This window comes from Letharia columbiana (genome assembly GCF_014066305.1).
Source record: "Letharia columbiana isolate WasteWater2 chromosome Unknown Sc0000011_s2, whole genome shotgun sequence".
Classification (NCBI taxonomy): domain Eukaryota; kingdom Fungi; phylum Ascomycota; class Lecanoromycetes; order Lecanorales; family Parmeliaceae; genus Letharia; species Letharia columbiana.
This window is the reverse complement of record NW_023501049.1, coordinates 531,709-546,159: the sequence shown is the minus strand read 5'-3', so window position 1 is coordinate 546,159 and position 14,451 is coordinate 531,709. Positions and strand designations below refer to the sequence as shown.

General features: G+C 49.6%; 4 protein-coding genes across 4 annotated transcripts; 2 read left to right on the top strand and 2 right to left on the bottom strand.

Moving 5' to 3' along the window:
* Positions 1 to 1,351: 1,351 nt before the first annotated feature.
* On the top strand, positions 1,352 to 2,547 carry HO173_004352 (uncharacterized protein; the record flags this gene model as incomplete). The annotated part of the gene is made up of 2 exons (XM_037306276.1): positions 1,352 to 1,507; positions 1,558 to 2,547. The coding sequence occupies 2 exons, from the start codon at positions 1,352 to 1,354 to the stop codon at positions 2,545 to 2,547; spliced, it is 1,146 nt and encodes a 381-aa protein (XP_037166786.1).
* A 2,705-nt stretch (positions 2,548 to 5,252) lies between these two features.
* Positions 5,253 to 10,126, bottom strand: HO173_004351 (uncharacterized protein; the record flags this gene model as incomplete). Its single annotated transcript, XM_037306275.1, has 7 exons — positions 5,253 to 6,548; positions 6,602 to 6,753; positions 6,806 to 6,946; positions 7,005 to 9,434; positions 9,502 to 9,757; positions 9,809 to 9,871; positions 9,929 to 10,126. 7 exons carry the CDS (start codon positions 10,124 to 10,126, stop codon positions 5,253 to 5,255), a joined length of 4,536 nt encoding a protein of 1,511 aa, XP_037166785.1.
* A 755-nt stretch (positions 10,127 to 10,881) lies between these two features.
* On the bottom strand, positions 10,882 to 12,727 carry HO173_004350 (uncharacterized protein; the record flags this gene model as incomplete). Its single annotated transcript, XM_037306274.1, has 3 exons — positions 10,882 to 12,362; positions 12,418 to 12,611; positions 12,663 to 12,727. The coding sequence occupies 3 exons, from the start codon at positions 12,725 to 12,727 to the stop codon at positions 10,882 to 10,884; spliced, it is 1,740 nt and encodes a 579-aa protein (XP_037166784.1).
* A 283-nt stretch (positions 12,728 to 13,010) lies between these two features.
* Positions 13,011 to 14,151, top strand: HO173_004349 (uncharacterized protein; the record flags this gene model as incomplete). Its single annotated transcript, XM_037306273.1, has 2 exons — positions 13,011 to 13,306; positions 13,368 to 14,151. 2 exons carry the CDS (start codon positions 13,011 to 13,013, stop codon positions 14,149 to 14,151), a joined length of 1,080 nt encoding a protein of 359 aa, XP_037166783.1.
* Positions 14,152 to 14,451: the final 300 nt, after the last annotated feature.

The window sequence follows — 14,451 nt, the reverse complement described above, 5'->3', positions numbered from 1 at the left end:
CGATGAGTCTTTTCGCACAATACCAGCAGATCTTAATTATTCATCAGAGGCTGTCAGAGAATAGGCGAAAGAAAACATGAGAGATCAAAGATGAGAATGATCCTTCGTGAAAGTGGCCAAAGACATCGTTCCTATAAGTACTACGGTCTAATCGCACCTCTCATCTAGATGTCATGAAACTTTCTCTATTGGTTTCTGTGTTGAGATTCCGCTCTCTATTTCCCATCTAGCGCCATGATGCGCAAGTCGTAAAAGATTAGCATTGTCCTGATAGCATGGCTTTTCGCAGTCTCAGTCACTTCTGACTTCCTGACATCCAGTAGTGGCTCGGCCACGGGCTTTATTGAGGTCCTTGGCGGGACATCGTTGCAAATCATCATCAGCGCCCCTTCTCCTGCGTTCCCGTATAGGAGTTCTTTACTCTGATGGCCCCTGGCGCCACACCTGTCAATACGGCAAGTTTCACGGTAGCAGTCAACTATCCGAAATAACCACAGTAGCCGTATTTCCATCAGTCATTTCTTCTACAGCTTTGGTCACTAGTCCTCTCAGTACCGCTGTCCGCGTCGTTCAATTTTTGATCTTAGCTTCAGTAACGCCGGTGAGCACTCACGGTCTTCCTGGAACAACAAGTCCTCCCCAAGATACGACATTGATACATAACCTCAACTACCTCGACCTTTCCGCCCAGAACATCACCAATACGAACACCTACATCTGCGCCATCACCTAACACTGCTCCACCACAACTTTCGACTAGGGTAGCTACCATGTTGGCAACGGGTATTCGTGAGTTGCGGGACAAGAGGCCGGCGGTAAATGTGGTGGTCAGGAAGTCCGTGATGGCATAGAGTGAAGGACATTGACTCGTCATGTATATCATCGTGAGTGTTGAGCACTAGGTAGATTTTAGCATTCACCAAGCGCACTCCGTAGAGCTTGTCCCTCGGCCAACTATGCCGAGGATCAATGACCGAGGGACTAAAAACTTCACGAAGCTAAAGTAACGAATGAACAGGAGTATCCCTCCCATTCGCTTGATGAACCCTGCGTCTTCTGCGTACACGCAAGTAAACCTCGCGCACGGTGAAGCGGAAGTTGAGTAAGAGTTAGAGACTGTCGTTGAACCAGTCTATCGGGTATATTTCTCACTCGTGTCATAAAGTAGGGGCCGGGATGGCGAGGCAGATTCGAGACAGCGGACTTCCCCACAGTAAGGCTAAATCAGCAGCGCCGCTTCCTAGCTTCAGTCTGATGATGAGCGTTTCATCTGCCCTCTTCTTCTCTTTTCCAAGATGCATTTCAAGCAAGAGATCCTTTTCACCTTCACAACCAAAGGCAGTACGCAATAATGGCCAACGATGAAGGCAATTGGGGACCCGCTATCCTCGCCCTCACCATCGCTTTCCTCGTAGTCGTCCTGATTTCCCTCTTCCTTCGTATTCTTACCCGCGTCTGGATCGTGCATCAATTTTGGTACGATGATGTTGCTATCTGCCTGGCGGTTGTAAGTGCTTCCCAGCGCTACTGGCCTCCAGCTTGCTGACCACCACACAGCTCGGAACCACTATAGGCGCAGGGCTCGATTTCAAGGAAGTCAACTACGGCTTTGGCAAACACCAGCAATTCCTCTCCCCCCACAACTTGCAAGAGTTTAGGAAATACACCTACGGGGAGTGGATTCAGACATTTGCTACTCTTATGTGGACTAAAGTGTCCATCTGTCTATTTTTGATGCGACTACCCAACAGCAGAGCGCTGCTGTTACCGCTACAATGTGCCGTGGCGTTTCTACTCTTCTCGAATACTATTTTGACCGTTGTATGGATCATGCAGTGCCAACCGATCCACGCGGCATGGGATAACAGGGGCACTTGTATGAGCAGGGAGGCAAAAGAAAGCATCATACTTGCTCAAGCGGTCATATCGGTTATCTCCGATTTTGCTTTTGCAGCCTTCCCGATATTATTTCTTTGGCGGGTACAGATTGATCTCAGGACTAAGATCGGTTTATGGGTTTTGATGTGTCTGGGATTCATCACAGGAGCTTGTTGCCTTGTCCGGACAGTGCTCAACAGTCAATCCGTACCCCTCGACGGCACATACAACGGCATCATCAATTGGCTATGGCGGCTATTCGAGGTGCAAATTGGGATCATTGCTGCTTGTATACCGACCCTACGACCCTTGTACCTGTGGGTAATGAGACGCGTAGGGGGTGACACGCAAGGGCTGGACACGAACATCAAATTTCCGCTCACCAACGATCCAAAATCGTGGGTCGAGAACGTTGGTGAGGGAACAGAAAATGGCAGTGATACTGCCATGAATGACCTCGACCACGACCACGACCATGACCACATCCATGGTCATGGACATCAACGCAAGGATACCATGACGGATGATCTAATCCGGGAAGGAATTCTTGTCTCGAAGCCCATGAATACAAGTGTAAGAATGGACTCCGCGCATTCTGAGGAAGCCAGCGAGGATCCTCGATTGGAGAACGAAATGCAAAAATACGGGATCGATGACTCGTTCGTCTGAGCCTGAGAGGAGCTCCGCCCGTCCCATGGGCGGCTAAGAGATGGCCGTCCAATTGCTCCACAACTCACCTTCATCGTCTCGTCGACCTGCGAGATACTTCACGCCGTACGGAAGTGAGTCCTCTTGAAAACATACCTTTATCGTGACAAAAATCGCTCATGCATTGCTAGTTGATGTGTTCGCATCAGCACACTATCATCAGCTTTGCTGTATCATCGCGAGCATTGCCGGGGTCTGATGTAAAGAAGGACCAACAGACTGATTTTATCTATCCTGACCAGAGCACAGCGAACCATAAGGCCGTGAGCGACAGGGAGGTCGATCAGAGAGTGGATCAGAAGTCACGAGTAGAGAGGATATTTAGCAGGCAAAGAGTTAAGAAAAATTTTTGCAGTCGGAGACGTTGAATTAGTCTATTCTTACGCCGATTTTGGGCTTCACCCGTAAAACAGGTGTTATTCACAAATCAAAAATCACTACAGCTTGAGCGTTGAACGTCAAAAACCCTTCTCGTCCCCGTAAAGTCGTCCATGTTTCAGGGGTTGGTACCGCTCCGACTGCCACCCTTTTTGACCCCTCGCCTGCCGACAACCTCCCCACGAGGGTACTTTGTCCATTCACGACGTCCGACCCCTTCTCCCACAAACACCCGACATCAATCTAGTCTCGAAACGCGTAGGGCGTCCCTCACGAAAACGCAATCGCCGCTATTGGCCCGGTCCGTCGCCGCTTCCACCACACTCCCTCGAGCGTCTACGGGAACAACAACGTCAGCCCCATCAGACCGGTCTCGGCGACCACACAGCAGTGTAAAGTGGTCCCGTGCACACGATCCCTTCGGGCGCGAAACCGAAACACGTGTCGTCCGTGCGCCCCCCCCCCGCCCGGAACAGGTAGGACCCACGCCTTCGATGACCGCGTCTTCCAAAAACCCGGATCACCCGTCATCGTTATCCATCTTCCGTCGTGGAACCTTGTTCCTTCCTTCCTCCCTCACTTCGAACGTCCGTCTCATCCGCGCCCTGCGTCCGGGTGTCCTGCGGACCCTGCACTTCTCCTCGCTCGCCTCCTTCACGTTCCTGGAGATGTTTTGGCGACGGCCTTTTTCAACGTTGGGGTAGTGTATGCTGTTTCGACTGCTCTATCGATCATCTACCTGACAGGCCGCATGGTAACGTTCTTCGTAGATGGACCTGGATTTAGTAATGAGTTGTCCGAGTTGAGATTGTGGTCACTTCCCGGCGTGGGAACTTCGGTCATGGTGCTGTGGAGTTTCTCATTCGACGTCAAGGTCGTAAAGGCGGTGTTGATGGCGGGTGGGGAATTCATGATCGGTGGATGTTTGTGTTAGGACTCCCCAAAGGCTGGGAAGGTATGGGAAATTGATCATGAGATTTTCGGGTCTTGAGCTGGTAGCTTGTTGATGAGACGGGATTTTGAGTATCTGTTGAAAGAAACATGTAAAGAACAAAAGAAATTGTTTAATTTTACACATGCACATCTGTCTTCCCCTCTAAGGCACCCCTTCAAAACTACCGTATCCCTCTAAGCATATCGGACAGGCTTGACTAATGTCGCTTGTGACACTGTTCTCGATCTTAATCATTTGACCAAGAAACCCCCTAGTCATGGTAAAAGTTGCGGAGTGGCCTACAAACCGTTAGATTCTCGAACCTGTGTTTCGCAGTGATCCGTTCAGTATGAGAAAATTGATGTTCTGTGTTGTTGAGGCCAAGGGCAAAGAGGTCTGATCTGTTCGACAGCACACGAGAGCAGCCTTCGAATCAAGCGTCGACGTCTCAACAAAAAAAAAAGCCATGGTGATTAAGAGGTAGCATTGTGTTTTGTCAATGTGTGGCCCCTACAAAACACTGTTTGTACCTGGATCTGATGTTGTCTATAGACGGTCAGGGTATAGTCATGAAGCCACACCATCGAGGCAGCGTAAAAGGTATGAGACTTTCTGTAAAGGTCGCCGTGGGTGGGGAGGAATGGGACGACAGGATGGCTCACGCAATCTGCCCCGGAGAAGGCCTTATTTTGCACCGCTGAGAATATTCGGACATTGAGATCTTTGGGTGAAACTGAGGGGGACTTGGGGAGAGACGGGCCAGGCAGAGCCCATGAGCGACGGGGGCTTGTGGGGAAAGGGACGAGTGTCCCCCTCCTGTGAGCCTTGGGTCCTTGTAAAGAGCATTTTGGTGATACTGCCGCGTGTGCAGTCCTAGTCGCTGCCAGATAGTGGGTTGCATTAAGTGTTGAGGGAGATTCTGAGTAGGGTTAGAATGGACCGATGACGCCAAAGCAATTGACCTTACGTGATGGAAAGTTCCATGTACTCTCTAACAGGTCCGCTGAGAATACCTTCTGCAACAATGGAATAGCCGCAGAATCCGTATCATTGCAGACATTTTGAAATTAGACTTCTCGCCGCTGGCGTTTACCTATTACCTCAATGCTAGCGCACGAGACTCAGCAGTCTGTCTGGTTGCTGTATCTCTGTCTTGCGAATGAGAACGCTAGAGCTACCGTTTGAACACTGAGCCCGCATGATGGCGGTCCTACAAGTAGAATTGTTCGTGTTGTATTATAGACTGGAGGTTTCTCCCATAAGAACAGAGTGGTATCAACACGCTAATAGTAACTCAATCAATGAACAACAAGATTTTTCTCCATCTCAAGGGAGCGTCCTGTTGACAGCTTTCTCAACTTGGTCCCTTCGCGCCACTCACATCCCGAGGCCTCCTGCTCAGAAGGCTTCGCCGACTCCTTGGACTACCTGGCCCACTATCTTGCATGAAAGTGGTGTGGATAGTGACATTTCCTTCCCCAACCTTGATCGTCTTCTCACCTCCTGCCGTAGAGTCATCGATAAAGAAAGGTGCTTCACCAAGGATGTGATCGCCCAAGAATTTGTCGTCCTTAACTTGAATTTGGAATTGGGTATCGGCAGAGCATGGTACTTTGAACATCTCATGATCCCACGTGATTTCTCCAGTGGAGGATTTGACACCTTTCGTTTTGTGAACTTCTTTAGCGCCTTTCGCCAAAACTTGCTTTATGTGAACTTGGATTTTCGATGTCGCAGGGAATCCGGAGGCGGATTGCACCAAGAACATAGCACTGCCAGCTTCTCCCTTGCCAGGCACTCCGCCCGCGACACTCATTGTAGATGCCGCTCCAAAACTCTTCTGTCGTACGTGTGGTGGGGTTTGAGGAGCCGACGGGCTGTCGTCAATCATTGGAGCTGCACGCTGTGGTGTCCCCAACGGTGTTGTCATGGCGGAGCCTCCATTGGCGATTGGCTCCTCTATCTCGGGTGGCTCTACCTCTCCATTGCTTACTTCTCGACTGTCCTTTCTGCCCTTGAAGCCATGTCGTAGGAACGATGCACCCTTGACCACACCTCCACCAACTGCTCCGCCGACCTTGCCGACCCCTTTGACGGGTGCACCGACAATCTTGCCTGGTGCTGCAAATGTTCCTGAAAACGTCGAAGATCCTTGACGTGATCTAGTGACATAGTCTGGCTTGAAGAGCATCTTCAGCCGAACTACACCTGACTTACCATCCAGTCGTAGCACGATCTCACTCGGCTTGAAGGGCTCGAGTAAGTCAAGGTTTATGGTGGCTTCGCCGAGAAGGTCGTCCTTGTCTCCCATATCCCAATCAAAAACGGTGAGCTTGAAATTAGCGGCTGTTCGGGACTTGATTGGACACTCGAAATATTCATTCCATGCGGGATGAAGCGTTTTCTTTTGAGTCTTGGTTTTGTACATTTCCTTGCCGTTGAGGTTGAACTTGCAGTAAGGGTCACTGAATCCATTGCGATCAGCGGCCGGTAAATCGTCAGCGTCTAAAACGTCAATGCGTAGGGTACCCATGTTGTTGATGCTTTCGCTAGGGTCTAGGTCCATCTTGACAGGCAGATACCTAAGATCAACAGTGATTCTGCTGATAGTACCTTCAGCGCCCTTTAGGATCAATTCTGTCGGTTTGTACTGCGAAGGTCGTTGATTAGCGAAACACCACTATCTATCCATTAAAGCCTTACCAGGCATCTCTGCAAGACGTCCAAGGTATTACCTTGCAACTTAGCGATTGTATGATCATTATCATGTTCATTGTCACCCTTTTTGTCTTGCTTTTCTTTCAGTCGTAAAGTGATCTTGGATACATCAAGTTCTCGTACAAAGGCATCCCCAGCTGAGCGAGCGATATTAGCACTGAAACAAGCCAGGATTCTATCAATACTCACTTTCGCCAAACTGAGTCTGTCGCGATCTGGCTTTCGATGAGGAGTATGAGGGAAATATGTAGTCGTCCATGACAATCTCCACGCGCACGTCTGGACGCGCCAGTGTCCCTTCTATGAGCTTAAATATGATAAGTCCAGACTCTATAGTTCCCAAGAGTCAGCCATACGACGTTTGTTCAGGGCGTCAAGGCTAGCATACCGTGCTTGAGGAGCTCTTCCGGGGTAAGCCTTATTTTTTGTGGAACTTTTGGCCCTTCCCCTTGTAGTTCTTCTTGTTCCTTTTCGTTCTTCGAAAGTTGCTTGGCAAGATTGGTGTCGATCTTTCCAAGTTCTCGGTCTTTCTCTGTGGAACTCGGCGCTATTGTAGAACCGTTCACTGTGATGCTCCTTGATTCTCCATCTATGCTGCTCTTAGATTTTCCATCAATGCTGGCTCTTGTGCCGTTGACTGAAGGTCTTCCTGCAGCCTCTTCTTCCGCAATTTTTGCTCTTTCTTTCTCTGCTTCTTCTTCTTCTGGATCAATGACGTTGAGTGTGGGGTAGAAAGAAACAGTGAAGTTGAGAGTTCCTTTCGGAGATCCTTTGCCGTTTATGCGCAAAGGCTCTGACAATTGTCGCTTCTCCCCGTGAACTTCATACTCCCCGTTGTCGGCTTGATGAATATAGTCAGCGCTGTCTACGTAGAGAAGGCCGAGTGAGCGATCCTTCCCTGTGGTCTCTTGGTCCATGACCTCAACTGTGAGCTTCTCACGTGGCGAATGAACTGGTACATAGATAATTTCGTCCCAGTCGGGGTTGAGATTGTTCTGGAATGTGACCGTCTTGCCTTTCTCGATACCAGACAGGAGGACTCGAGCGTAGGGGTCAGATTTACCCATGGTCTCCAAGTTCCGGAGGTCGCGAGCGCTTCCGAAATGAAACCGCATAACACCGATGGGCGTGATGTAGCCACCAGAGCCGCCGAGCGCGCCTTTCAGTGTCACTGGTTTCCACTGTAACATCATCTTGGCACGACCAGTCTTCGCTCCAGCCAGGTTGTACCACTCTTGACCCTTCCCCATCAATTGCAACATATCGTCCAATTTGATTTGGTAAGTGCCCAGTACTGGATCAGTCCCGAGATCGCGGTCATCTTTGACCACCATGCCCAGTCTGGCTGCTTTGCGGTCAGTGACCAGGAATTCTTTTGAACCGTTATCCCAGATAGGATTATTGGTCCTTTTGAGTTTACGAGTCGTATGGATTTCTTTACCATTGAGGATGAGGGCTGCGTATGGGTTCAGCTGCCCGATCAAGCTCTTGGTACCGTCCAAATCCTTGGCTTGCTCGACAGTGAGTCTTGCGATGCCGGTGTTGGATTCAGGGGCTGGTCCAGTGGTACCATCCTCCATCTTCTGGCCCTCTAGAACCGGGAAGAAGCGAACGTCAGCCTGGATGATTCCTCGAGCTTTGCCGTTAGCCGTGACCTCCAGTTGTAGGTTTTCATGCTCTGTCACTGCTTCCAACTGGTCAAGAGGAAATGCTGCAGTTCCAAGGTCCTTGTCTTTGCGATATTCGTTCCAATCGTACACTTGAAATGTCAAAGAATCGGCGAGAGAGGTAATGATAAGATATAATGTATCATTCCAGCGAGGATTGGCATTCTCTTTGACTGTCTTGGTTTTGCCAAGAGGGTCACGGCTGTTAAGTGAAAGTACAGCATATGGATCTGGACTTCCTGCAACCTTGTCCGGGTTCTTTAGACCTTGTGCACCGTGTATCGTGACCGCTAGTACGCCAATGGCTTGGTCGACTGGGTTTCCTGCAAGCATTTTGGCGATCTCGATGGGGAAAACATTTGGGTCGTACATGATCGGAGCAAGGTTACCGTGGATCTGCTCCTTGATGAACCCTTCCAGTCCCGGGATGAAATTGATGTCGAAGCCTAATGTGTCGCCACCCAAGGGCTTGCAAACATAATCAAGGTCCGGCTTCCCAAGGAAACAAATTTCAACCTTTTCTATGTGTGGAAATGGAATTTGAAGCTTGACCTTGACCCTCATCAACCCGGAAAATGCGAAGTCCTCGACGATGATGTCCATTCCATGACTAATGACTCCTTTTCCGATTCGGATCTCAAGTACAACCTTGGGGTTTATCTTGTTCTTGAGTTGCCGAGCAGTGAGGTCCATGGTGTCATTAGGCGTGAAGCTGAACTTCCAATCCATCAAAACCGTATCATCTTCGGCCTTTGGATACGTCTTGACATGATCCATTCTGGGTGGCTTGGAACCCAGAGTAAATACCTTCATACGCATGCTGTCGAGAAAGGTTGGTGTGGAAGTACTGAGGACCTGATCAACAGAGTTGATGATTGTATCGCAAAGTACTGGTGCGTAGATTGGCCAGAATTTGACCAGAAAGCTGTTAATCCATTCAAGACTCTCTGTGTCCGTTTCCAGACGACTCTTGGCCATTTCTCTGTTGACATCATCCCGGAAGTTGCGACGTACCCGACGAATGGATGTACGGTAGTAGGTCGCACAGCAAGCCATGATCAGCAGCACCCATCCAAGGCCACCTCCAACCAAGGCTACAAACCATGAGCTCAAACAAGCAAATACTATGATACCCGCATTGTGATACCAGTCTAGCAGCCCATTAGCCAACATCATTCCCAAAATCAGTCCATCATGACCCGAGGCTCGGAAGCGTACCACCGAAAAATTTGTCGTCTAATTTGCTCTCTAAAAGCGTCTGATGGTCAAGGAGACTCTCTTGGGCTTCCTCCGATGTGATACTTCCCTGACCGAACCTGGGCGCCCAACCGGTCTTCGCAACGAACCGAGCGGTTTCGTCTTGCTGCATGTGGCCATTGGGGCTCTTAGATTCTCCATCCGGCGCTGGTGATGCAGGTACCGCACCCTCTTTACTCGGCGGAGGAAGATCATATGCGTCTGGCGTACCATCATCCTATTGGTTCTATATCAGCACAGGTTTGTGCAAAAGGGTAGGGGGACAAACAATGTCCGTAGCTATGCCAACACCTTTAGGTTTTTTGTCGTGATGAAAGCCTGGCGGAACGTGCTACTCGGTGTCAATCATGTACCTTTGTATAATTGAGTAAAGGAACAATAAGCTTACCGATCTAGCTTGGGCAGCTTTTTCTTCTGGTGACGCATCGGGATCGAATTGAAATGCTGGAATTCCCGCATTCTTCGACTCATCAGTCATGACTGCCTCCGCATCTTCAGCCGTGACGTTGCTATTTGGGTCTTGTGCTGCCATTGCCGCGCCCTGGGACTTGAGCTCCCCCGCCCGCGAACTCAGATTGGACATCATTTTGGCGGAAAACAAGCCAATGCAAGGATATGGTGGAACCTCAAAGTCTGGCTTGAGCTCATAGAGGGAGAAGAGGTGAGACTGGCTCAAATATATTTGCAGTTGGCTTACGGCTAGCTTCGTTGAAAGACGAAGAGATGAAGAAAGTTGGAAGTCGCGAGTTGAATGGAATGGAGCTGGTGGAGCTAGCAATTGAGAGCCAAGGCCCCTCGGCCAGATCCGTTGAGCTTTCAGATTAAACTCCGGCGCTATGAAATGGACCCGAAGACCCTCATAAATCCCTGCACAGCTGAAGTGGGTAGGTTAGTACCTTATAGTAAACTGGGATCACGACATGATAATGAGGTTGATAGCGGATTTCCACTTGGCTATGATATCGTCCCATCACTCATTATTTGCTCATCGCAGAGTCTCTCGCAATGTGGGCATCTTTGCGGAGATGAGTTACCTGTAAGCGCAGGAAGCTCAGCCAGTGCACTGGATGATGATTCTTGGCGAACTCCGAGGCCTGTAGCTAACCAGAGCTACGAGGACCCATGCTGTGGAGACTTTCCGGCTTAATCCACCAATCTTGGAGGGTGGTTGAGAATTGAGTTTATGCTGCGTGTTCAAGTAAAAGCTTTTGCTGCGGAAGCTTCAACTGCTATCCTCATCTCGCAGTAGGTATTTATACAATTCGTCTATGTAGAACATCGCTAAAGTTGCTAGAATCAATGTCATAACAGACCTCAGAACACTTTTTCCCTTTTTCACGCTCAGCGAGTTTTGATGACTCCAGCCGCCACCAGTTTCTGCACCTTTTTGGCGATGTCTGGGTTCTTCATGTGATCCTGAAGCGCAGCAGGGTCTCCTTTTGCTTGCTGAAGAATACTCTGCATGATAGGGTCTTGTAGTATGCCCATGATCTCCGGATCCTTCTGAATTCTCTCCATGGTCTGCTCCTCCGTCTCCCCAGCACGTCCCGCGAACTGAGCCTGAATTGCTCGTTGCTGTTGTTGTTCGATCTCCCGACGGTTGCTACCATCATCCTGTTCCATTGCTTCTGTGCACACATCCGTACACTTGCTGTACTCCTTCATGGCGAAGTAAGCTTGCGCTTTCCTCAGATATGCTCTGATAAATTTACGATCTTTCTGGATTGCTATGTCGCAATCGCCAACGGCGCTAGGGAATGTCATCAGTTTGATCAAGGCCGCCGCACGGTTGGAATAGCCTCGAGGATCGTCAGGGGCTCGCTTGGTCATTTCTGTGTACGCTTCGACTGCTCCAGGCCAGTCAGCTTCTTTGAACTTTTGGCCACCAAGCTCTCTCGCCTTCTCAGCTTCTTCGGGGTTAATGTAGGCGTCCTTCTCTGCTTTGATCTGAGCCTTCTCAGCGGCGCGAAGCTTGTTAAGGATGTCAGGTGTACGATGCTCTGTCAGGCACTTCTGGTAGTTGGTGATAGCTTGTGGAAGGTCGCCCATCTTCTCGTATGAAGTGCCGATACGGCCGAATGCCTTGGCGATGATCTTGAAGTCTGTGAGGACTTCGCGACCTTCTTCAATAGCTTGCTTGCAGGTCGCAATAGCGTTTTCATAATCTCCTTTCTCAAATTGTGCCGCACTCTTATTGGTGAGATACGTGATATCCTTGTGCAACCCCCAAGCCTTGTCATAGTGCTCGATGGCGGCGTCGAACTGTCGTTTCTTGTAGTTCTCTGTACCCAGCTTCTTTTCACCCTCGGCGTCTTCCTTCGCCTTCATTGCCGCAACAGCTTCTTCGTCTTCAGGCTCAGGCTCCGGCTCCGGTTCCGGAGCCTTCGCTGGCTTGGCAGATGACGGGCGTGCATCTGGCATAGCGACGTCCTCTTCCGCTTCTTTGGAGCCGCCAAAGTCTGGAGTCCCCTCGCCTGGTGCACCTCCCATGGACATGTCGATCCCCAATAGTACACTCATGACCTGAAGGAATCGCGGGTCCTGCATCGCACCGCCAATGTCATTTGGATTTTGCTTTAAGTGCTGAAGCTTCTGCATGAATTGAGGATCTGCCAGGAACGAGCGAGTTTTGGCGTTGTTTGCGAGTTTTGCAAACATCTGGGGGTCGTTGAAGATGTTGCCCAGGCCACCGCCCATACCACCTGCATCATCCGCATTTGCTTCGGCATCGATGGCTCGCTTGACGGCAGCGAGACCTGATTTGGCTTGTGCGTTGTTAGCGTCAAGCTTCAATGCCTCCTCGAAAGCATCGTTGGCTCCAACTTAGAGACGACAGTCAGCAGACTCTCGATTTGTACCCGGAGGACTCAGACACACCTAGATCGCCTGTACCGTGCAGCGCAGAGCCTTTGCGGGTCCACCCTTTGGCCCAGTCAGGCTTTATTTCCGTGGTCTTGTTTGCATCTTCCAAAGCTTGGTCAAATTCCTTTTTCGAAGCGTAGGCACCCGATCTATTGGAGTAGAGAACATGGTTCTGTGGTTCGATTTCGATGGCCTGGGTGAACTTCTCACTAGATCAAGTCAGTAAGCAGCAAAGTAAACGCGAAAAGCGGGTTACATACATTGCCTCTTCAAATTTCTTCTCAGTAAACGCTTTATTGCCTTCGGCTTTGAGGGCGTCCGTCATTGTAACGATTTAATGTATACAGTTACTTTGTTTCCGGTGATGACAAACACCGAGAAATTTTTGATGTTTTGTAGAGAACAGTGGGCGTGTGCGATCGGATTTCTACAGAAATCGGTAGAACTGATGGAAGAAGGTCTGCTCAGCCCTAGCCGAAAGCTCTGAGCGGATCCATTCCGCACGCGCCTGATAATCGCGGAGCCCACACTTACACAAATTTCTTGAAGATTCACTCCAATTCTCAAATCACCTCTCGATTGAAGCTCGGTCTTGCTTACTTTCAAATATGACCTCCTCGACGGAGGGGGCGCCTCCCAAAGATCAAGATGTCACAATGACGGAACCAAGTGGTGTGTCAAGCCCCAAGGAGCTCAGGAACGCATTGTACGCCCGGTGTGCAAGCTTTGAAGAGGGCCATGTGTTCAATCAGGATGAGCTCTTCGCATTCGAAATTATACCTGACAACAGCGTCGAGAAATTGCTGGCGTACACGAAACAGCTTGCGAAGGATGGGTTGTTCAAGCTCATGACTAAGGATGGCAAAGCTTGCTGGAAGGTGGTTAAGAGAGCGGATGCCATCAAGTAAGATATATTGTCAATCTATGTTTAAAAATAGTAGCTAACGCGCAACTGCAAATGTTAGATATCGTTCCCTCTCTCAAGAAGAAGCCCTCGTGTACTCGTACATCGAGGGTGCGGCCCGTGAAGGAATATGGAGTAAACTCCTACGTAATAAGACTAATCTACACATGACTACCATGAATCGCGCCATCAAGTCTCTCGAAAACAAAAACATGATCAAGGCAGTCAAGATTGTCAAATATCCCAACAGAAAGACATATATGCTGGCCAAGCTCCAACCCTCCGAAAATGTGACTGGTGGACCGTTCTACACCGATGGCGTACTGGACGAGGAATTCGTTCATCAGATGTCTTTATGGACGGAAAAGTACATCATCGGGAGGAGTTGGTGGCATCCACCACTACCAGAACACAAGAAGAAGTCAAGCTCGAAAATGACTCAGGAACAAGCGGAGGAGCTTAGGGCAGCAGAGCTTCGGCAACGAGGGCATGGTAGAGATAGAAGCAAGACGATGTTACCAATGCATCCAGGCTACCGAGGCTTCCCCAATCTGTCAGAAGTTACTAAAGCTATCAATGGGTCTGGATTGTCGGGTGTGACTATGAAGGAATCCGAGATGGGACAATTGCTCGACATCCTCTGCTGGGATGGGCGGCTGGAAAAAATAAGACACGGCAAAGCGTACAGAGCTATAAAACAAGTCGATGGCGAAGACGGAGTGGAGCTTGGAAATGCACTTACAGAGTCTCCGTGTGGACGATGTCCCGTCTTTGACTTCTGTGAAGAGGGAGGGCCGGTGAACGCGAGGAGTTGCGAGTATTTCCAAGAATGGCTTCAGTTCTAAAAGTCCTCTCATTTGACCTTAAAAATTTGCTTCTGCATAGCGTGGGCGTGGCTTTGAATCGAAGATACCCAGGAGCGCGGCATTGCATTATAGATACGTATAATGGTTGTCCGGAAACTGGTGAGGATCTTATATTGCTGGCATGGTCCTTGCAGTGCTCCGAGTGCCTGGAGTAGACGGGAACATAATCAAACGATAATTGCATCCTAATGAACCCTGAATATCTCTCCGCGCGTAGATAATGCTCATAAGTACACGGCCTGTGTGTTGTTGCTATTGCATGTGGTGAATAGGGCAGCT